The following is a 24,547-nucleotide window of genomic DNA, read 5'->3' on the forward strand; positions in this document are numbered from 1 at the left end:
GGGGGGGGGGGGGGGGGGGGGTTGGTGGTATGAACCGTTCAGCTGAAGCTGTCTGCGTCTGAAGTCAGTGCATTCGCACCCCAGCACTCGCGTGAACCCATAGCAGTACCATGGGTCGCGTTTGATTGGCTGTCGATCTCCGACGATTATCGCCTAGGCTTAATTATTCACCGATGGCGGTTTGCGGGTTGTTTTGATTGGCTGCCGATCTCCAAACGCCGAAGGTGAAAAATGTAGCATCATGGCGTCTGGATTCCGTATTGTTTTGTCGGCTGTGGAAGCTCTTACGATCGACGACCAAAGTGTGAAAAACAAGTGGAAAGCCAACTGGCTGTCAGAAGAAGTGACTGTCATTATCAACAAGAAAGAAAGGCGCCAGTATCGCCAAGATATTCATTCCCGGTCAGGCCGTGTGCACGTGGTGCAACAACGGCCACTGCATGGTGAAATACGGACTTGGTGGAAAAAATGTGTTGGTTCTGAAAGTTTTCAAGTAAGTTTTGTGTGTGTGTGATTGTTATAAATTACACTTTTGTTTAAAATGCTAAAACATATTATTCTTGTGGTTTTTATGGCTTTTTAAAAAGGCATGATCTAATTTTTTGCTATCAGGAGAGGCCCCAAAATGGCCTTTATAATTCTAACATTCATTTTCCGGCCCTGGACCCCGGCTTAGTTTCCTACTTTTGGAACATTTGCTGGTCTCATGTCTGACTTGAACTGATATGGCCTCACATGAATAACTTCCTGTGATCCAAGGAAGAGTGAATCTCTCGCCTTCGTCATGTCAAACAGGAATTTTGTCAGCGAGAATCGCATCCATGTACCGTACTTTTCGGACTATAAGGCGCAACTTTTTTTCTCACACTTGACTCCTGCGGCTTCATGAACGGAAGCGCCTTATGTATGGCTGAAATAGAAATCCCTGGCCAAGTTTCATCTCAGACATCAAAGCCTGAGTACCAGTCAAACAACTTGTGATAATGCATGTTTCAGCATCCATGTACAGGTAACGGGCAGTCTTCACTCGTCCAGTGGTGTGCTTGAACTGATATCACCTTGCGTCAGGTGAATAACTAACACCAGGTATATTCACAGGTGGAGTGAATCTCTTAACTTGGTCATGTCTAACTGGAGCTTTGTCAACCGGCATAGAGAGGGATATCATCAAGCTTTATCATTTATCAGCGTATGAAGTAGCGTAGATGAAAAGATCAACGAAAAGAAATCCAAAACAGATTGACTAAGCTGACATTCCAATATCAAGACTCAAAATCAAGCTAGGTTAATGAACAAATGTGACCCGCTCCAACAAAAGAATAACAAAGTCGCTGTGGCCGAACAGAGATAACAGCAATAAACCTGAGCCATGGCCAACATTTTGGATTTTGAGATTTTTGCATTTCTGCACTCTACCAAATGTGTTATATCTATTCTGTAAATATCAATTTCAGATTCGCTTTGCAAATATAATAAAAATGAGGTTTTATTGCACTGCAGACGCGACATAAGCACCCTTTTAACCCCCAAATAATTGTTTCTTTCTGCATGTTTTTTTACTTAAAACAAATTTTATTTTCATTTTTTGTGATGCATATTGAACAAAAGTTTACATTTAATCATTATTAGTCAGTCACTTTTAGCTTAAGAAGTTCAACTAAAAACCTGTTGCGAGGAATTTTTTGCAAATTTACTCCTGTGACCTTCACACCTGCTTTTCTCAGAATGGCCGCTTGAGTGTGAGTAACCTTTAAATTGCTATATCTCATCAATGCTAAACAATAGACACTTGTAGTAAAGACCATATGAAAGTAGGTTATCTTCACTTTCAAGGGATACCAAAAAGTCCAAATGTCAAATAATTAATGACACTTTGTTATCCTTTTGTGGGAGTGGGTCACAAATGGGCATTCGATAGACGGTGTGCAGAAATAACTTATCAGGCTTGTAATCTGTGCAGCTGAGTAAGAACCCCTTTTACTGAGCCAAGCTTTTCAAAGATGATGTTCAGAATGAGCGCTTCTGGGGTGATAACGCGAGACAACTCCTGTGATCTTGCCGCGAGGTGGCGCCAGTTACCAGCCAAAAGAAAGAAGGGGCATAACCTCACCAGAACCGACCATTGTCTGTTTACCGTATTAAATGCACGACTTACACACGAACTGTTACCAAACCGATACGCTATTTGGGACCAATGCATGTTTTTTTTCCCTTTCTTGTGTGATCTTGCCGCGAGGTGGCGCCAGTTACCAGCCGAAAGAAAGAGGGGGCATAATCTCACCAGAAGCGCCCATTAACTCTGTTAGGATTGTAAGCTGTGTGGCAGAGTAAGAGCCCCTTATACTGAGTCAAGCTTTTCAAAGCGAGGCGCAGCAACTAGCAGGCTACTGACCGGCTTTAACCTGCAATCATGACGAACAACCAAGTCTGATGTGCATGTTATGCAGCAAGCGCTTAGTATCCTCTTCTTCTCGATCGCTCAGACAGGAACTCCGGAACTTCTGATGAAGTTTGCAGTACAGCGAAGACTCCGCAGGGTGCCGAAAATCTTCTCCTGAACTGGTGTGTCCGCAGGCCATGTTTCTGCTCGTAGTTTCTGGTGGATTGGACAGTGTTGGAGGAGGTGTTCCACTGTCATGTCTGCGATGCCACAGTGGCATACAGGCGTGTCCCCAATGTGGAATTTTGAGAACATGTGCTGCCTGAGTCTGCAGTGGCCGGTTGCGCTTAGTAATGATACCCTTTTCTTTCAAAAATATATTCATTGGAGTTCAAGATTAGTTGTCGCAATGATCGCTGACAATGTGTTTTAAGTGAGGTCACATGGGTCTGGCTTGAGGTCGCGCGAGTTGAGGAAAACACATGCTTAGTGATCAGTGCCAGGGATCAGCAAGCAATCGGCCAGAAAGGCCAGAAAAAACGGTGGCTCCGATGTGCATATTTTCAGTTAGGAAGAGGTGCATGATCTCATTCCACTGCATGATTGTAAATAAAACTTCAGTTAGATATTGCTTTACCGAGGAAGGTGCACACATTTAAGCCTGTCCTTAACTTGGCGAAGTCGACTACGCGAAGTATACTTCGCGAAGCTGGCCGCACTAAGTTTTAGCACTGAGTTTTAGCACTGAGTTTTAGCACTAAGTTTTAGCACTGAGTTTTAGCACTAAGTTTTAGCACTAAGCTTTTGCACTTTCGGTAAAAAGCTCTGACTTCGCGAATTCTTCATGAAGTCGACTTCAGGCTCAGTTTGGGATTTCCTTTGCTGTGGAATTTTGTCTCGAGTATAGAATGGGAATGTAATATATAACGGATAAGATTGGGAAACTGTGCCTTTAAATTCACTGCACTGGTGGAGGAATATGCAAAGTCTGACTAAATTGGTCTTGGAATAATGTGATGTGTAGGAACTGTGCTCTCGTGTTTCCAAACTGCTAGTCATTCTGCCTGAATTGTAGGTGACTGATGTTTTTACACTCAAATACACATACTCCTGGGTGGCGCAACTCATGCTGCTGCTAGCTTTTCACTTGGAAGCAGTGATCTGAATTTCGCAGCAATGGATCGCATAATAATTTATGAATTAAAATGTCAAGGGAGTTCAGTACGTGTTCCCGCCAATTTAAGGGTGTGTACTTGTGAGTGAATCAGAGCCTGTGTCGGTGTGTGTGTGTTTGTGTGTGCGTGCGTGTGTGTGTTTGTGGGTGCGTGTGATTGATTCAGAGCCTGTGTGAGTGTGCAAGTGCACTTTCAAGAGACGGATGGAGGGGGGTAGTTTGAGGGCTGCTCTTAATAGATGCTCAATTTTGCATGTAATGAACAGTACAGCTAGACTTGGTATTCTACAATAAATTGGACATGTGTTAATTGTAACATGAAGTTACTTTCTGTCTGTAAGTATACGCACTTCTTTTTTCAAACCTACCAATTAGTATCTGTCGTGGCTAATTGGTGGAAATGGCAGCAATTTTGTTTGTTTCAAGACCAGTGGAACCCCCCTTTTAAGACCCCCCCCCCCCCCCTGATTCAAGACTCCCTCCCTTTTAAGACCCTATTTTTTCAGATTTTGTGTTCATAATCTGTAAGGTTACCTCCATTTTAAGATTCCCTCCTTTTTAAGACCTGATTTTCTCAGATTGCTGGTCGTAAAACTTGCCAAACATTGCCAAATCTATGAAGTCGGACAATTTGTGATAGGGCTTCTGTTTTTGTCTATTTCATGAAATTGACAACTAAGTCAATGTAATCTGCTACTTAATATGTGGAACGAACAATTTGGCTACTCCGCAACAGCGAAAATGGCGTGTGCGCGTGTGTGTGTGTGTGTGTGCTTTAGCTGTCTGTGCATCCCTATTGATTACCTTTGTAACTCCTGCCACACACACTCTTTGACTCATTGTCTCCCAGGTACGGATATATATATATATCCGTACCCACTCATATGGCTCTATCTGACCAGGTACGGATATATCCCCTCAGACTGTTAGCTTCAGTCGCTTCCTGTAACGTCCATCTAACGCCTGCATTCCAGCGTGTTGCTGCACAGTTTCTACACAGTTACTACAAATCTGAGTGACAGCACAGCTGGTCTCGGCTAAAAAAAAAATTTGGTCAACATAGGTGGGGTAGAAAGTGTTAAACCTACATACACACACATGAATATACACTCATGTACCTCAAGCCTGTGTGTACATCCTTCCAACCTTCTGCATGGTCTGTCCTACAAACGCTAATATTCTGCTTCTTGTCTTATTATTTCAGTTACTCTCTCGCACACTCTAGTGTTTGTTGACTGACAGTTTCATAACTTTGAGCAAGCTCCTTTATTTTCAACGCAAACTCACAGAATACTAATATTATTAATCAAAGCAATAGTTAAGACATCAAATTCACAGGAAAAGAAAACATTGAAATACCATGGCAGGGCATTTGGGATAAAATTGATACAAGTAAGCGTATCACTTTGGCACAGCAGTTTTTGACTCTTACTCTCTTTGTTCAACTGTTGGTCTGTCTGCATGATGCTTTCCCAGGTCTAATTGTGATAAGTCAGATAGACCTCTACTGTTTCACACAGATCACTTGCAGATATAGCTGAATGGGCTCTGAATTTTCCTTTGTTATAGGCGGATTCCGAAAATAACACCGTCGGGTTTGTATCAGTTGTGGGAGAGACACCTTTTCTTGCAAAACCTCCGACAAACAAAGGATGGACCAATCACAAGCTCTGTCGGAAACACATGCTCTGGTACACAAATGAACCCATACAAACCCATAGAAGTTATTTCCAAAAATTGTCTTTTTCAAGCAGAGCTGTGCATATCAAGGCTAACATGGGGTGGTTTTGAGGTGCTCATCAGCCTTAATTGACGTATGTAGCATATATATACGCTGTGCACACTGCCACAAGGGAGGCTGCGTATAAAGGGTGGCAATAGTAGGATGCAGATCTTATATATGAATGAGTTTATTCCCTATTTTCTGCAGATTTGAGCTTCAGAGCAAACAAATCCAGTCCAGTCTAAGATCGATTTCCCTTTTGGGGAGAACTTGATATTCGAGCAAACCATTTCCTAAAATCAGCACATTCAACAATTGACACAGCTTAATTGAGAGATGAAAGAAGATAAGAGAATTGCGGAAACCTTGGGACGGAGGGAAGGAATGAATAAAACGCATACACCCACACACATCACATTTCATTTCATTTCTTGACTAAGAAAAGACCTATTAAGAAGGTTTGCTCCAAGCCAGCCACACACACACAAACACACACACACAAAAAGGCAAAAAATAATTGTAGTAGCAAACCTGCATGCAACTGAGGTTAAAAAAAAAAAACCAAAAAGAAGAAAAAACCATTTCATTTCATTTCATTTTTTGGCATGTCTTGAGAAAACTACATGCAGCTACAGGGAGGACGTCAGCCGGCTTTGTTTATCTCACACAAACTTAATACTCAGGGTTCGACACTAGCGGGGGCGGGGGGCGGAACGCCCCAGAGTTTTGTGTTCCGCCCCAATTATTGCCGAAGCTTGGGGCCCACTCCGCCCTAGGATAAATTCCAACAATGACAAACCGAAATTTCTAATGCCAGACCCAATCACTAAAAATCGCCAGTCATAGTCGTCACTGAAATTTGCGTTACGATCAATGCCGCAGTAAAAGAAAAAAACAACATTGAAATCGTCGAAGGACAATGCCGCAAGGGAAATAACTCCCAGATTGCGCTCTTTAGCGTGAGAGATAAGTATCGCCTTCAAATGCCAAACGCAAAATGTGGCGACACATCCCTGGTGTAAAAAGACCTGGAAATGAAGATGAAGAACAGGGTGGAGAGAAACAAAAAAAGGAGACCGATGCAGCCAAAAGCGCGAAGCTCTGTCGTAATTTCAATGTCAAATGGTTGAAAGAATTTCCCTGGCTTCAGTACGATGAAGAAAAACAAACAATGCATTGCCGCACGTGAATACTGAGAGTGGGCCCCAGATTTTTGTTTTCCGCCCCAGCAATTTCCATCTCTGGGGCCAGTGTGGCCCCAGGCCAAATAAGTTAGTGTCAACCCCTGATACTGACTTCCCCTCCCTCCAAAAGTGCTGCTGATCAAACTCTGGACCATTTATTCCCCCTTGGATTCCAGTTCGTGATGAGAAATTGTATTTTGAGTTTGAAATTAGCTTCAACGCAAAATAGTTCTTTTCTTATTAAACCGCTCGGTGCGTTTTCGAATAAATCAAATTTGGGGTAAAATCAATCAAATTACATCACAAATCTGCTTCAGCTGCAAGATCTTGACATGCTTTTCTCCCTTAAGATAATTGTACCGCTTGAAATTGGCGGAGAAACATTCAGTCTAAAGTTACTTTTGGCTAACGCCTGGCCGACGTCCTCCTGCAAGTAAGAAAACTAGGCCTACGATTAAATGCTACAGTACCTGACACAGCAGGTGAAGTTTAAATGCTATTTTATTTTAACATTCACAAAAGGAAATTTTGCCTGACCCGTAAACATTTAAAAAAAAGTTTCATAACAGCAGTAAAACTTTGAAATTATTTTACTCATGAAAAAGAAGTTGTAGTTCATTTGTACATTGATATGATCAAAACAGCATTTATTTTTACTATCTTTCCATCACAGTCAGAGTATATATACAGTGGAAACCCCTTTATAAGACCTCCAAAAATCTAACGAAATCACGTCTTAAAAAGGAGAGAGTCTTAAAATGGAGGGTCTTAAAATGAAGGTTCCACTGTAGGATCACAACAGCTAGCACACCTTTAACCTACCGGTAATTCTTCCGGTTAAACTTTGAGTAATTTGATCATTACTGAGATGACCACACATACTTCAACAACAACACTCTCACACACAATATAACTCAAAACATCTCATAGGGTATAATTATATACATAATATATAAGTCAACCACTTGTTAAACAAATCAGGATAACTATTTAAAAACAAAGTTAGTATTTTCAGTGAACATTTCGCTAACATTTCAAGGAATTATGTATATTCCCTCAAAAAGTTCATGTTTTCAGAGACATGTTCCCTGAATATACGTATTCATCGTAAAATATATGCAGTTTTCAAGTATCGTTCCATGTACCACAGTACACATATTTTTTTAAACGGACTTAACAGGTATATAATGTGTTGCATATTGGTACAAAAATCTGATGAATAGCATTCATCAAATACCATTTTAACACTTTAGATACAGAAAAACTGTACAACAGGTGTCTAATTGGGATGTTTGATTATCGCATCTCTGGAGTTGCTGGTCGAGAAACGTTCAAGCTTCTGTCTCACCAAAGATCAAATAGCCTGGACCGCCAACTCGTCACGTGACCCTTCGAGGTTACGACTCTCGACTTTCAGGGGCGCGTGACGTCCGGTTTGAAAGGCCAGCGATTCGAAGACAGTGAAAAGAAAGCACGCTCCAGTTATTTGTGACAATGGGAGGTGACAATGAACTGGATTTTCCAAAACTCCAAACTAAACTTAACAAAACTCATCAAAAAACATATTCCATATGCACTTTTGCTGAGTTTATTTTAGCATTTTCAGAACTTACCTCGGCAACTTCGTCCATGTTTACAATCGACACCGGATATGACATCCCCCTGATTTCTGAAAGACCATGTAAGCGTTAGGTTCCTAAATGCGAGAGGCGCTACCTCGTAATAGAGAGAAAGAGCGGAGAGAGAGCTAGTTGGCGGTCCAGGATAAATGGTCTATGGTCTAACCAATGCCATCATTCAGCCGAGTCAGTTTTAAGTACAATTGGTGACCCCCAAAAATGCCAACCATAAAAACGTTAATAACCTATACTAGCTACTAACCGGGCCGGTTCGAATCCGGGCCAGGACGGACACGGGTCAACATTATGTGCAGACCCAGAGACAGAAGCCATGTCCCACCCTGTGTCACCACAGTGGCACGTAAAAGACCTCGGTCATTCTGCCATAAGTGCAGTTGGCTGATACCACCTAAACACGCACACACTTGTGTATCTCATCTAAAGTCGGGGTAAAACCCAGGAACAATCCCCCCAATAGTTTTGCCGTGAGGGCGTAAAACTTAGATTTCTCTCTCTATAGCTACTAAAATCATATGTTGAGCGAATTACTTCATATTTGTTGGACATTAACTGCAGCTGATGCATGATCTTATCACCAAGTTTCAAATGTGTAGGTTAATTGTTCTGACTTTTGTGCCCCTTCAGTGATCGACTTAATTTGACATTGAGCAGTGCCCACTCTCACCCACTTTAAACCTTCCAGACTTTTACCTTTTGGAATATCTGAAGGTCCAAGTATTCAAAAACATAGATCATCAGTGACCTGAAGAAATCAATCCCATCCAATCTGAAGGGATTAAATTGGGCGAGTGTGGCCACCACTCAACGTCGAACCTCCTACTGTTGAGTCGATCCCTGAATTTGGTTACCTTTTTTAAAAGAGCACAAAAATCAGACCATTTGACCCAAACATGTGAAACTTTGTGATGTATGGTATCGCACATAAGCTGAAGTTAATGTACACCAAACATAAATTAATTCGTTGAACATAACCAGAAGTTATTAGCATTTGTATGGGTGGCATTTTTGGGGAGTCAAAGTTGTCGCGAGGGTACGACTAAGAGCCAGTCAGCAAGTACAATACTGGACAAAGTCCTCTCTTGGACAGTAAGAGACCTGTTAAAGTCATGAAAAGACTAACAAGTACGCATGATACATTTTTATAAATAGATGTACATATATAAATATATATATATATACACATGTGTCATCGCAGTCGAGTGTCAATTTCATTAAAAGATATGGATCGCACACATAATATGATAGCATAAAATGATGTGAATTCTTTCAGCATTTAAAACATATGGCCAAACTGGAACAGCATAGAGTTCATGTTGACTCGATCAGGCCAGCCAACTACCAGTCAACAGAATCTGTTTTGAACTGCAGTCTCGGTGAATTTTCGCTGTAGAACTGAGAATACCAGCGCCTGTGTTTGGATATCAGACCGTCTTCCTTGGACTTGACGAACAATGGCTTGCTTTCGTACTGTTTGTTGTTCCATATCATGACGTCGCGCTCCACCTGCCCACACAATGTTTATTCCTTATTCACTGTACGTTCATACAAAATATATCTGCAAACAGTAAACTGTCTACAATACAGTGAAACCCACCCCCCTTATTTACTGAAGACTCTCTCCCTTTCAAGACCCTGTTTACTTAGTCTTTCTATTCATAACCTCTGTTTTTGTTTGTTCGTTCATGGGCTGAAACTCCCACCGGCTTTTACGTGTATGACCGTTTTTACCCCGCCATTTAGGCAGCCATACGCCACTTTCGGAGGAAGCATGCTGGGTATTTTCGTGGTTCTATAACCCACCGAACTCTGACATGGATTACAGGATCTTTTTCGTGCGCACTTGGTCTTGTGCTTGCGTGTACACACGGGGGGTGTTCGGACACCGAGGAGAGTCTGCACACAAAGTCAGTTGACTCTGAGAAATAAATCGCTCGCCGAACGTGGGGACGAACTCACGCTGACAGCGGCCAACTGGATACAAATCCAGCGCGCTACCGACTGAGCTACATCCCCGCCCATAACCTCTGTAAATGTACCCCCATTGTAAGACTTGCTCCTTGTTAAGACCTGATTTTCTCAGACTTTTGGAGGTCTTTAAAGGAGGGTTCCACTGTACAACACTGCCACAACAGAATTGACCCCTTAACTGCCAACCCCAACCCACCACACCACACAGGCAAGCAAACGCACACACAGGGTTTTAAAGTACGTCAACTTCGTAACATGGAATCGGATAATAAAGTTTTATTGAATTGACTCGATTTGAATTGAATTGAAAGGCTCATAGACACTCCCACCATACACACACCACCGTCATTCAGGTGTGCAGATATATCACACACAAACACATGTGCACAAATACATTAACACATGCCTACACACACAAACACTCTCCCCCCCCCCCCCCACACACACACACAAATACTCTCACACACATATATACACACGCACAATAAACACACACCGTTACCGTGTACATACTCGCGCACACACACACATCAACAAACACAAACTCACACACACGCATGCACACACACTCCCCCACACACACACACACTGTCACCCACACACTGACTCGCACACACACAAACACACATATACCGGCACATACACAGACAAACTCTCTCTCTCTCTCTCTCTCTCTCTCTCTCACTCACACACACACACACACACACACACACACATACACACTGACAAACACACACTGATGGAGAGGGTGCATGTACTGACCTGCAGAGCCTCGCCCAGCATGTAGAACTTGGCGATGGGGACGGGCATGGTCCAGCTGACGTAGATGTTGTGCACCATCTTTTGTACCATGGGCTCCACCGGAGTCAGGTTGTGGATGAACATCCCCCGACCAAACACGCTCTCAAACATCAGGTACACCACACCGGGACCAATCTGTACAGACACACACACACACACACACACACACATATAAACGTTGAGGCTTAATACAGACACACACACATATGAAACTAAGTCGTAATTACGTCACACAAGATTGAAGTTTAATCCTGTAAGTGTAAGCCCTTTGAGGAATAACAACAACAATGTCACAAAAACAGTTGACAATGTTCATAATAATTACAAAATCAGCCATCAGACATTGTTTTACAAATAAAGATGTCAGATAACATTGCCAGACTTTGATTTGATGAATACCTGTCACACACTCTCTCTCTCTCTCTCTCTCTCTCTCTCTCTCTCTCTCTCTCTCTCTCTCTCTCAGTCTCACACACACACACACACACACACACACACACACACACACACACACACACACACACACACACACAGTATAGTCGAACCCCCCATTCAAGACCTCCAAAAATCTGAGAAAATCAGATCTTATTCAAAAGGTCAGGGAGTCTTAAAATGGGGGGTATATTTACAGAGGTTATGAACAGAAAATCTGAGTAAACCGGGTCTTGAAAGGGAGGGAGTCTTAAGTTGGGGGGGGGTCCACTGTACAAAAAGAGGAATCTCAAAGGAAGTTCGGTTCCACTGTACAAAAAGAGGAATCTCAGTCAAAGGAATTCCGCGAAGCCCAGCACGACTCAAAAACAAACAGTTTCGTGCAAGTAGCCACATGCCAGGAAAAAACTGACTCAGCTTACAGACCCACCTGTTTAGCCGTAACGTAGAGGTCGAGGAAGGGCATCCGCACGCCGAAGAGGGAGATGCCGTGCTCCAGGCGGAGCTGACCAACGTGTGCCTCAGGTGCTGACATCGGCTCCCACCCGGCTGTCCAGTGGTGCTGAGCAAAGGACCACAGCTTGCTCCACATGTAGCGCAGGTCAATGCCCGCCGCAATGATGGGGCCGTGCACGTGGCCCAGGTGACTCACGTCCGCTCCGTTCTCCGGGATCTCCTGCAACACCGTACACCTTGACTTAGACTCAGTTTGTGTCTCATGGTGTTAACAAACCCCAAACCTCCCTCGCTCTGCAACTCCAATGGAGCTGTGACACGCTCAGCCTTTCACAAAGCTGCCTGTACAACCCCAATGGAGCTGACTGTCTAGTTCAGCCCACAAACTTTCCTGTACAATCCGAATGGAGGCGTGTCATGTTCAGCCTTCAACAAAACTTCCCTGTACAACCCCAAACTTCCATGTGCAACCATAACAGAGCTGTGTCACATTCAGCCGTTCACAAAGCTCCCTGTGCAACCCGAAACTTCTCTGTGCAACCCCAATGGAGCTGTGTCACGCTCAGCCTTTGACGTGCAACCCCAATGGAGCTGTGTCACGCTCAGCCTTTCACGAAGCCCCCTATGCAACCCCAATGGAGCTGTGTCACGCTCAGCCTTTCCGACGAAGCCCCCTATGCAACCCCAATGGAGCTGTGTCACGCTCAGCCTTTCACGAAGCCCACTGTGCAACCCCAATGGAGCTGTGTCACGCTCAGCCTTTCACGAAGCCCCCTGTGCAACCCCAATGGAGCTGTGTCACGCTCAGCCTTTCACGAAGCCCCCTGTGCAACCCCAATGGAGCTGTGTCACGCTCAGCCTTTCACGAAGCCCCCTATGCAACCCCAATGGAGCTGTGTCACGCTCAGCCTTTCACGAAGCCCACTGTGCAACCCCAATGGAGCTGTGTCACGCTCAGCCTTTCACGAAGCCCCCTATGCAACCCCAATGGAGCTGTGTCACGCTCAGCCTTTCACGAAGCCCCCTGTGCAACCCCAATGGAGCTGTGTCACGCTCAGCCTTTCACGAAGCCCCCTATGCAACCCCAATGGAGCTGTGTCACGCTCAGCCTTTCACGAAGCCCCCTGTGCAACCCCAATGGAGCTGTGTCACGCTCAGCCTTTCACGAAGCCCCCTGTGCAACCCCAATGGAGCTGTGTCACGCTCAGCCTTTCACGAACCCCCCTATGCAACTCCAATGAAGATGTGTCACGCTCAGCCTTTCACGCAGCCCCCTATGCAACCCCAACTTTCACACAGCTCCCCGTGGAACGCACCTCAATGTGAGCGTTGACCATGTGCTCCGTCCTGCCCCGATACACCCAGCTGCCGTTGCTGATCTCCTCGATCTCCGGCAGCTTCCAGGTAGGGTCCAAGCCTTCTGCATGATACCACATGTACAGCCACCCGTTCACCTCCGTCACTGGCCACGACTTCACTTTGGCTATTTCCGGCACTGTTCAGAAAAGCAGAAAAATAATCACCATGAATTTTGTTGACTTTTTTTTTCTGGGGATGGTGGGTAAGGTGGTAAAGGGGTTTTGTCACAAGGACTACATACATGTAGATCTGATGCAAATCAGTAACTTGATCAGTGCACAAAAATCAGTGTGGCATTGTTCAAAACTTCAATCAGGCCTATGTCGAAAAAGAACACAAACTGAAACAAGAAGAGCAAACGCTCGATCGAGTCACTTTCGCAGTTCTGAATATTATATGAGGCATCAGATGGACAGGAAGAAATTGCTATTCACAACACAATGAGTCACGTTCACATAAAATTTGAGCCCGGTCACTTTTATAGTTTCCGAGAAAAGCCCAACGTTAAGTTGTGTGTTGCCGAACAGAAAAGGCTAGTTATCTCCCTTGTTTTTCTGATAACGTTCGTAAAAGGCTACAGATGTAAATACTTTGATGTAAAGAATAATCCTACAAAGTTTCAATCACATCCGATGAACTTTGTCAAAGATATAAAATGTCTAATTTTTCCTTTGACGCTGACCTGTGACCTTGAAAAAGGTCAAAGGTCAACGAAACCATCGTTAAAGTGTAGAGGTCATTGGAGGTCACGACTAAACAAAATATGAGCCCGATCGCTTTGATAGTTTCCGAGAAAAGTCCAACGTTAAGGTGGTGTCTACGGACGGCCGGCCGGACAGACTAACACTGACCGATTACATAGAGTCACTTTTTCTCAAGTGACTCAAAAACAACAAACAAAGAAAACACACAAACAAAACAAACAAACAAACAAAACATACAATTCATTTGGAAGCACAAAAACCGTTCAGGATATAAGGCGGGGTTTATTTCTTCTTATTTTTTAACTCAATGTTTTACTGGTTAGAAAATGCTGACGACTACTTAGGGACACTTTAGAACCTTGCGTTGCAACAAGAAAATGTTTTTAATTTAAAGCGTGTTTCAAAAGATTAAGCACAGAAGAGGAAGAGCTCGGACACAGTACCAAACGGTCAATGCTGAATGATCGAACAATTAGAGGCCGGTTCGGACTGAGACGATAAGAGTTACATAGAACTCTCTGTCCTTCGCCCACAGACACTTGCCTTTGTCAAGGCTTCAGGTTTCAAGGTTTTATTTTCGGCTTTAGGCCCATAGGGCGTTTAAGCAAACAAAAATACACAATTAAGTCACACGCACAATGGGAGCGCACGCAGGCACAGCAAACAGTGAACTTAATTAAACAACAAAAGAAAAACAGAACACACTAACAAACAGAAATCACATCTTCATCAACTAGAACTCCGACTTATCGACAGGAATAGCCTCCTTTATGCTTGTTTTACAACGCTAAAAAAAAAATAATAATAATAATAAAAAATTTAAAAAAACTGTACCTGACAATATTTAACAAAATTTTTTTTTTAAAAGCAAACAGACAAACCAACAGGACACTTGCCTTTGTCGCTGTAGGGAATGTGCGTGCAGCGTCCATCCTCCCCCCTGAAGCGCCACGCGTGGAAGGGACACTCCAGACAGTTGCCCTTGACCCTGCCCCCGGCCCCCAGGTTGGCCCCCATGTGCGGACAGTAGGCGTCCAGCACGTGCGCCACGCCGTAGTCGTCACGGAACACCGCCAGGTTGAGACCTGCACATAGCCACACATTGACAATAGCAAGATCTAGATCAGCACTTTTCAGGACGTGTACGGGAACGTGTACGGGTAACGTCATCAAATCTAGTTTTTACGTCACGCATTTGCCAAGATCTGCAGTCTTGGTGGTAGCAAAACAACGTATGCATTTGGAACATTGGAGAAAAAAAGTGAGTCACGGGTGACGCAATATCTACACGTACACGTACAGGTCTTTGCTACACGTTCGACCATCTAGAACATAGAGAATACTACATGGCTTGCTGTGTCGTACCAGATTTACACGAGGTTTTTTTTTAAATATTGAACTGCGAGCGAAAGCGAGCTGTTCACTATTTGAAAAAACAACGAGTGTAAATCTGGTACAAAACAGCAAGCCATGTAGTATTCTGTTTATCCTACATACTGTACTTACGTGTATTTTACTGAACATGTCCTGCAGTCGAGGCAGCTAAATTGAAGACGCTTGTTTTGGAACCTCGATCTCTTCTAAAGCCTCGTGCAATCTATTACGTCAAAGCAAAGAAACGTCACTCTGAAAGTGTGGCGTGACGTGTTAGTTCTAAAATTTCATCGAGGGTAATTAGCGAGCGCAATTTTTTTTTTCTTCTATAATGACGTTTGTCTCGTTGACTTTGGCATCAAAAGCAGTGGAAAAAACAGGTCTCTTGCCAGACTTGCTTGACATGACCTCATTTACATGATATACACACGTGTGATTTGAACGATTATTATCTCACGAGTGTCTCTCTCGCGTATGTGGTAGGATAAACTGTAATTGCACACAGGTCGATTGCACAGCAGTGGTGCTCATTGACAGTCCAGTAGAACCCCCCCCCTCTTAAGCCGACCTCAAACAATCTGAGAATATCAGATCTTTACAGGAGGGAGTCTAAAATGGGGGTAGACTATGATGTACAGAGATTGCGACTGAGAAAGCAAGGTCTTAAAAGGGAGGAAGTCTTAAAAAGGGGGTTCCACTGTAGTCGTCGTGTTAATGTATACAGAGCAAAAGAACGATCGGAAAACAAAAAATCATTGTGCAAAGCCCGTCATTATTGTATATAATTGTAAAACTATATAATAGTATACACACATACACACTCGCACACACACACACACACACACACACACGCGCGCGCACGCGCACGCACAAACGCACGCGACGACACACACACACACACTCACACACACACACACACACACACACACACACACACACACACACACACACACACACACACACACCCCCCCACCACCACCACCAATTCAAGCAATCAACAACAACAAGGCAAAGAAAGAAAGAAACAAAACCAAATAATGGCAGAGCAAGTTGCTTCAGGCATTGTTCAAACATTCAGTCAATCTGAGGGAGGGAATGGGGGTGGGGGGCTCTAATTGGAGAGACTTGATGGTGCTTGCAGGGGCAGGTATTATGTGGAGAATATTTACAACACCTCCAAACCCTAGTCCCCTTATCTCCTTTTCCTTCATACCCCCCCCCCCCCCCACCCCCTAACGTCGGCTGCCTATGATCTATCTCCCCTTCCAACTTCTTTGGGCTATGTCTCCCCTAACCCTTTCCTCTCTCAATCCCCCCACCCCCACCCCCACCTCCACGTTTGCCCTCCCCCTTCCTTGTTTATCCAACTTCGACAAAGCAAACACAAAACAATTGTGTGTGTGTGTGTGTGTGTGTGTGTGTGTGTGTGTGTGTGTGTGTGTGTGTGTCCAGAATGAGGGTATAACAATTACAAACGGATCCAGTCTGTCTTAATGTTCATCATGCATCGCCGAAAAGCAAGCACGCCCAGAAAACCCGTGTTTCTATTGATGTTTGTTGGTGTAATAAACAATTTCACAACATGTATAATTCAAGTTTCAATTTGTTGTCAGATTACCCTCAGCGATAAAACAGCAGAGCGATTGAAAGAGAGAGAGAGAGAGAGAGAGAGAGAGAGAGAGAGAGAGACAGACAGACAGACAGACAGACAGACAGACAGACAGACAGACAGACAGACAGACAGACAGACAGACAGACAGACAGACAGACAGACTGACAGACAGACAGACAGACAGACAGACAGACAGACAGACAGACAGACAGAGGCTGGGACTGAGCTTTATTTTACAAGAATAAAGATTTTAGGCTGGGCCTTATTTTACCATTTTTCGTTTGGGACGACACACACAGAAAACAAAACACTACCAATGTACACTAAAACAGAAACACTATAGAAGTTAAACATTCAAACACCAATAGAGAGAGAGAGAGAGAGAGAGAGAGAGAGAGAGAGAGAGAGAGAGAGAGAGAGAGAGAGAGAGAGAGAGAGAGAGAGGCGCATGTAATAGAGATTATATTAGAGATGGAGATATTTTTATGCTGATGCTAATGATGTCAAGGTCCGTCATTATGTCAATTGGTCTGGAAAAGAAGCGTGAGTAACATTTACAAATGAGTCGCAAGCAAAAAATTGACCTCATTAAGGTGTATCAGCCTGAATCAGCTGCGATAAGAGTTACATCAATCAATCAATCAATCAATGAGGCTTATATCGCGCATATTCCGTGGGTACAGTTCTAGGCGCTCAGCAGTGATGCCGTGTGAGATGAAATTTTATACGGCCAGTAATTGCAGCCATTTCGGCGCATATTTACCTTTCACGGCCTATTATTCCAAGTCACACGGGTATAGGTAGACAATTATTAACTGTGCCAAAGCAATTTTGCCAGGAAAGACCCTTTTGTCAATCGTGGGATCTTTAACGTGCACACCCAATGTAGTGTACACGGGGGGGAGTTCGGACACCGAAGAGAGTCTGCACACAAAGTTGACTCTGAAATAAATTTCCGCCGAACCTGGGATCGAACTCACGCTGACAGCGGCCAACTGAATACAAATCCAGCGCGCTACCAACTGAGCTATATCCCCGCCCCATGACAGAGTTTGAACTCTCTTTCGTAAGTATCTCTAGTCTCATGGTCACACACAAAGCTGATTGTAAAAAATTAATACCAAGACCTACATGACTGTAAAACAAGTCGCGTAAGGCGAAATTACTACATTTAGTCAAGCTGTGGAACTCACAGAATGAAACTGAACGCACTGCATTTTTTTCACAATGACCGTAGTCCGCCGCTTGTGCATAACGGAGTGAAACTGACGAGCCTGTTCAGCGCGGTAGTGGTTTCGCTGTGCTGCATAGCACGCTTTTCTGTACCTCTCTTCGTTTTAACTTTCTGAGCGTGTTTTTAATCCAAACATATCATATCTATATGTTTTTGGAATCAAGAACCGACAAGGAATAAGATGAAATTGTTTTTAAATCGATTTAGGAAAGTTAGTTTTGATCATAATTTTTATATGTTTAATTTTCAGAGCTTGTTTTTAATCCAAATATAACATATTTATATGTTTTTTGAATCAGGAAATGATGTAGAATAAGATAAACGTAAATTTGGATCGTTTTATATATAACAAAAAAATTATTACAATTTTCAAATTTTTAATGACCAAAGTCATCAATTAATTTTTAAGCCACCAAGCTGAAATGCAATACCGAAGTCCGGCCTTCGTCGAAGATTGCTTTACAAAAATTTCAATCAATTTGATTGAAAAATGAGGGTGTGACAGTGCCGCCTCAACTTTTACAAAAAGCCGGATATGACGTCATCAAAAGTATCTATCGAAAAATGAAAAAAAAGTCCGGGGATATCATTCCCAGGAACTCACATGTCAAATTTCATAAAGATCGGTTCAGTAGTTTGGTCTGAATCGCTCTACACACACGCACAGACAGACAGACAGACACACACACATACACCACGACCCTCGTCTCGATTCCCCCTCTAAGTTAAAACATTTAGTCAAAACTTGACTAAATGTAAAAAATAAAAATAAAAAGGAGTGTCAGTCTTATGGACACACTCTTTATTCAATTTTGGCTTGAAGTTCAATAACTGTGGTACGAACATGAAAACTTTAAACTGCTTAACTAGGTTATAGAATTGTGTTCAATACCGCAAGCGACCTAGTCTTTCACTGAATTAGTCCTCGGTTGTACGATCCGAACAGAAGAAGGGGTTGGGGCCGGTAACGCAGTACACTCACTCGATCAGTGGTAATAAGGTGAAAGTCGTCATTGACCCTTTGTTGGTAGGTCGGTCGTCTGAAAAAGGAGGGCGTCGCCATTCGGAGGTTAGTTACCGTGTCTAGAAAATCGATCGGCAAACGGAGGGGGTCGTTTTTAAGAGAGGTCGTTATGGGAGGTTCCATTGTTTAAAGCCTGTCTGCCCGATTTCCCGGCAATGCGAATCAACTACGATAAATACTTAATATTGTCAGTCTGGCCTCTAATACCCCCCCCCCTCCCACCCCGGCCCAAATCCTGCAAAATATAAATACAATCTTGAAATCCTGAAACTAGTGAACGGCGGGGTAGCTACCTTGTATTTTCACTGACAGGCGCACGACGCTAACACGATGCATGTCACTGTCACTGCACGTGACATCTTGCCATCAGCCTTTCATGTATCTTCCCTGACCTAGTTTTACGCCGTGAACCATGAATTGATTGAGAGAAAGTATAACAAGAAAATTGGTTGATTAAAATCAACATGGCCGAAGCAATGTTTTCATAAAAGAAGCGGTATTGTACGGGCACATGTTGAATTTGGGTTACATGTGTTGCAGAGTATTTGAAAATCCGTAGGCATAAAAACATGCAAAGAAGAGTGATAGGTCTCTGTTGTGAATATAGTCAAGTGGATAAATTGATTACTTATGTTTCACACTAGTTTTGCTGTTACAGCAGTCCCTCTCATGAACGGACACCCTTGGGCCAGTGCAAACCTGTGCGTACATTGCAGGTGGCCGGTCACGGGAGAGCCCCCCCCCCCCCCCCCCCCCCCCATCACACACACTCAGGCACACTGACGGACTGAGTGAGTCTTTGCTACTGGTGAACGAGCTCTACTTGTCCTAAAACATAAGGTCAAACTACTACAACTTATATCTGAAAGGAAAAAAAAAACTGTCCTGTAAAAATGACGTTAAATCAACGGTGTCAGAAAAAGAGAGATAAAAGAAATCCTCAAACTCCTGAGCATACAGGCACCCCATGAAAGCAGCCACGAACATACTCACAGAGGCACACATGCTTGTGCAGATACTTTGCAAAAATATGAATTGAAAACCTGCATATGTGGTCATTTCTTTTTGTATGTGTGTGTGGCTTTATTGAATACTTCAGGCAGTGACTTTTCCCTGTCCAGTTTTCTCTTTCGTCTCTCTTACCCCTCGCTTACCCACCCCCTTACTCTCCACTCCCTTTACCCAGCCCCGACAGCACAAATTTGTAATCTGCAAGGCAGAGTACACATTTTCTAAAAGGAAGACTACTCCTCTTCAATTATATCCAGAGATCTTCCAGCTGTCTCCACCATAAGCCAAGTGGTCGAGTCTTATACCCCCTTTCCACACAACCGTTCTAGGTTCCGTTCCCGTACCGACCAAGGAACGGTGCGGGCACGGGAGGGATCGGGACAGAACCGCAATGAACGTAACTGATCGTTAACGGAACTGCTTTGAACGGTAGGGTCGGTAGGGACGGCTGAGTTTGGGCTGCATGTTCAAATTTTTAGCCGTTCCCCTCCCGATCAGAATGAACGGTAATGGAACCTCAACCCATCGGTAACGGAACGCTTGGATCGTTAAAGGAACTTAAAACAACGGTAACGCAACGGTAGCGCTCTCACACACTGAGTTGTCATACCCGCATTCCACACATCCGTTCTAGGTCCCGTTCCCTTACCGACCAAGGACGGCTGCCACTATGGTCGGACTGACGCTGCTGAAAGATGCCAAAAAACGGCCGTTTGCGCAGCGTTCCATTGTTGTGGCAGCATTCCTTGGTTGGTACGGGAACGGGACAAAGAACGGTTGTGTGGAATGGGGGTATAACTCTTGACACCGACAAACTGAAGAATGAACAGATCTATGAGGTAACCGCCTCAATGGTCCAGGCTCAGGAAACAAAGAGTATATAATTATGGCCTGGGGCGATTGTAGCTTCCCTTCTTCGTGTCCGATCGACAAGGACAATAAATAGTAGAGCACAGTGCAATTTCATGTTGGCATCTTCTCCACTGAAAGCTAACCCAAAGACTGAAGACCAATTAAAGTGCTTTACCCCACTCAGTCTGACCCGAATCACCCCCCTCCTGCTAGCGCTAGGTACACGTGCACTCAAGTTAACCTCTGCTTTGACCTGTGTGCCAGGAGTCGGATGAGAGAGAGAGAGAGAGAGAGCGAGAGCGAATCAAATCAAATCAAATCAAATCAAATTTTATTTTTCGAGGGTTGTGGCATAAGCAATACAACGAGCTTTTTTTCAACCAGCCCTCGCCCAGAGAGGGGACTAATCTAATCACATACTTTACACAGATATTAACGTAGAAAAAAAGGTAGAGAAAAACAACAACATATGAATATTTACACATTACATATTATACACAAATATAAAGCGTCGTATAATGTAACGTAGTGAAAACAATGCTGAATACACATGCATGAATAAATGTGTTATTAAAGCTTTGAGTGTTTTTGTGTGGATATAATGAACACTGACGCTTTGGACAAATGAAAATATAACCAAACGAAGTCTTCCATCACTGTGATTTTTCGTAATTTAACATTAATAAATACAGTGAAAGGTGTTTTTTGAAAGTATTGAGACTCATTGGGAGTCTCACAAATTCCGGGAGAGAATTCCACAGGACGCTACCAGAATAGGCTAAGCTTGATTTGAAGAGATCTATCCTTGGAATTGGGACGTTAAACTTTCGGTTTGGTTTGACTTTAAAGTTTGCAACGAAAGTTCGTGGTGCACGGCCGGAAAGTATTTTGTGAAGGAGCACGCCTTCATTTAATTTAAAGCGAGAGAGAGAGAGAGACACACACACACATAGACAGAGACAGACATAGAAAGACAGAAGCGGAGAGACTCAGAGGGAGACACAGACAAAGACATACATAGAGAGAGAGAGAGAGAGAGAGAGAGAGAGAGAGAGAGAGAGAGAGAGAGAGAGAGAGAGAGAGAGAGAGAGAGAGAGAGAGAGAGAAAGAGAGAGAGAGAGAAAACCCACCTGTAAGTGTAACTGATCTCGTGGGAACGGTAACAAAACGAGACATGTCACCTCTCTGAATGCATTCCAATAGATGACCGCTCCTTTGTTTGGTTGTTTGTTTGTTTGTTTGTTTGCTTGTTTGTTTGCTTAACGCCCAGCCGACCACGAAGGGCCATATCAGGGCGGTGCTGCTTTGACATTTAACGTACGCCACACACAAGACAGAAGTCGCAGCACAGGCTTCATGTCTCACCCAGTCACATTATTCTGACACCGGACCAACCAGTCCTAGCACTAACCCCATAATGCCAGACGCCAGGCGGAGCAGCCACTAGATTGCCAATTTTAAAATCTTAGGTATGACCCTGCCGGGGTTCGAACCCACGACCTCCCGATCACGGGGCGGACGCCTTACCACTAGGCCAACCGTGCCGGTTATGACCGCTCCTGCGGCCATCAATAAGCTTTACGCCCTCACGGCAAGGCCGTCAGGGCTAGGGGCATGTGAGACAGGAAAACACGGCTTTTTATATTATAATCATATTTGCAGAATTCTTCCCTAATCTAGTTTTGGGCTGTGAACCATTTTCACATACAGTTTCTTCTTCTTCTTCTGCGTTCGTGGGCTGAAACTCCCAAGTACACTCGTAGTGTCAAGTTTCTGCACGAGTGGATTTTGTACGTGTATGAACGTTTTTACCCCGCCATTTAAGGCAGCCATACGCCGCTTTCGGAGGAAGCATGCTGTGAATGTTTATGTTTCTTGACCCACCGAACTCTGACATGGCCATGGATTACAGGATTATATTTGCAAACACGCTCACGGCAAAGTCATTAGGGGTATGTGTGACGGGAAAACCCGGCTTTGTAAAACCGTATTTGCAGGATTCTTAATCCCATACCTAGTTTTTGACCGTGAACCCATTTTTCAGAACAGTCTATATTTTAATGTAGGATATATTGCCGGTTCCAGACCGAGGAAAAGTTAAAAGAGGGAGCGGTAGCGGCGGAGGAAGTGAGTCAACACAGACCCCAGCGAGAAGGCGACTCGGGCTGCCTGCAGTTCATGACATGTAATCAGGTGAAAAATACAAGTTAGGAGATCGGTGGCTGCGAGGGCGGGAGGGAATAATCAGCTTACGCAGCCAGGTTTTGAGGTGCGGTAGTAGTAAAGGTTTACGGAGCCTGGCGGGCCTATAATTCAGACACAAGACCAAAGGGAGGATGGCTGAGGGCGAAAGAGGGGAAAGGGAATGTCTACCCTGGTCTGCCGTGGGCTGAGCAGTATCCGCCTGTGCTAAAATAGCCCCGGAACCGTCACAGCTTATATATGCGCTTCAGTTCTATTCCAAACAGTGCATTTTCATTCCTGAAAAAAATGCAACACGATACTCTAAGCCTCTGCTGCCCGATTGTTGCCCCTCAATCAGTATCGTGACGCCGTCATCGGAGCGCTACGACATGTTGAATTTTTAATTTGTTTGTTTGTTTGTTTGCTTAACGCCCAGCCGACCACGAAGGGCCATATCAGGGCGGTGCTGCTTTAACATATAACGTGCGCCACACACAAGACAGAAGTCGCAGCACAGGCTTCATGTCTCACCCAGCGTGGCACATTATTCTGACACTGGACCAACCAGTCCTAGCACTAACCCCATAATGCCAGACGCCAGGCGGAGCAGCCACTAGATTGCCAATTTTAAAGTCTTAGGTATGACCCGGCCGGGGTTCGAACCCACGACCTCCCGATCACGGGGCGGACGCCTTACCATTAGGCCAACCGTGCCGGTTTGAATTTTTAATGTCAAATGTTGTTTTGGGGATATTTGTAAAGCGTATATTTTAATATTTATTTGTTTGCTTTTCCCGCTCTTGTTCCTTGTCCCAGCATGGTCTCACACCGCCCCATACCAGCATTCAGTACTACCCCCACATCACGGAGACTGCTACTTACTTAATACTTAACTTAATCCCCTTGCCGCCCAGCGGGAGCATAGGCCGTTGACCCCCCTGGGACACAGCTGTGAATAACTCTAATTGAACACTTATTATTATCATGAAAAGATGTCAGTTCCACAAACCCTACAGATTCAGTGATATTGTTTTGAGACGAGCATTTTGTTTTGCCTTAGCCGCTAGGGTCGGTGTAACTTGAACTTCTTCGTATCAGTCTGCTTTGTAGGTTAGGACAGAATGGATCCAGAACAGCGCGGTGCATTTTCTTGAAAAGAGGGTACAGTGTTCTCTCTCGCCACAATCGGCCCTACCCTTGGTCTCATAAATAGATAAGCTGAGCAGTAGTCTTTGGACTGGGTTCCTCGCTGTTGATGCTGGCACAATCCCGTGCTGACGATGTCGCTCTGTGTGGGCTGGGGCGGGGGCCACTATGGGGGCGGGGGCCACTATGGGGGCGGGGGCCACTATGGGGGCGGGGGCCACTATGGGGGCGCTGCGGGCATCGCAGTGTCTGCACCTGATGCCTCTCAACATCGTCTCCCCATGTCACC

The 24,547-nt window shown here is 44.2% G+C and overlaps 1 protein-coding gene across 1 annotated transcript in view; it reads right to left on the reverse strand.

Annotated features, from left to right (window-relative positions):
* Positions 1–4,802: 4,802 nt before the first annotated feature.
* Positions 4,803–24,547, reverse strand: part of LOC138948722 (cholesterol 7-desaturase nvd-like) — a 42,040-nt gene continuing 22,295 nt past the window's right edge. The window contains exons 2-6 of the mRNA XM_070320330.1: positions 14,718–14,906; positions 13,075–13,253; positions 11,733–11,978; positions 10,832–11,005; positions 4,803–9,604 (exon numbers count right to left, since the gene is read on the reverse strand). Coding sequence (XP_070176431.1) covers positions 9,437–9,604; positions 10,832–11,005; positions 11,733–11,978; positions 13,075–13,253; positions 14,718–14,906 — 956 coding nt within the window. The 3' untranslated portion in view covers positions 4,803–9,436. The remainder of the gene's footprint in view (positions 9,605–10,831; positions 11,006–11,732; positions 11,979–13,074; positions 13,254–14,717; positions 14,907–24,547) is intronic.

The sequence above is a fragment of the Littorina saxatilis genome, linkage group LG15 (assembly GCF_037325665.1).
Source record: "Littorina saxatilis isolate snail1 linkage group LG15, US_GU_Lsax_2.0, whole genome shotgun sequence".
Taxonomy (NCBI): Eukaryota; Metazoa; Mollusca; class Gastropoda; order Littorinimorpha; family Littorinidae; genus Littorina; species Littorina saxatilis.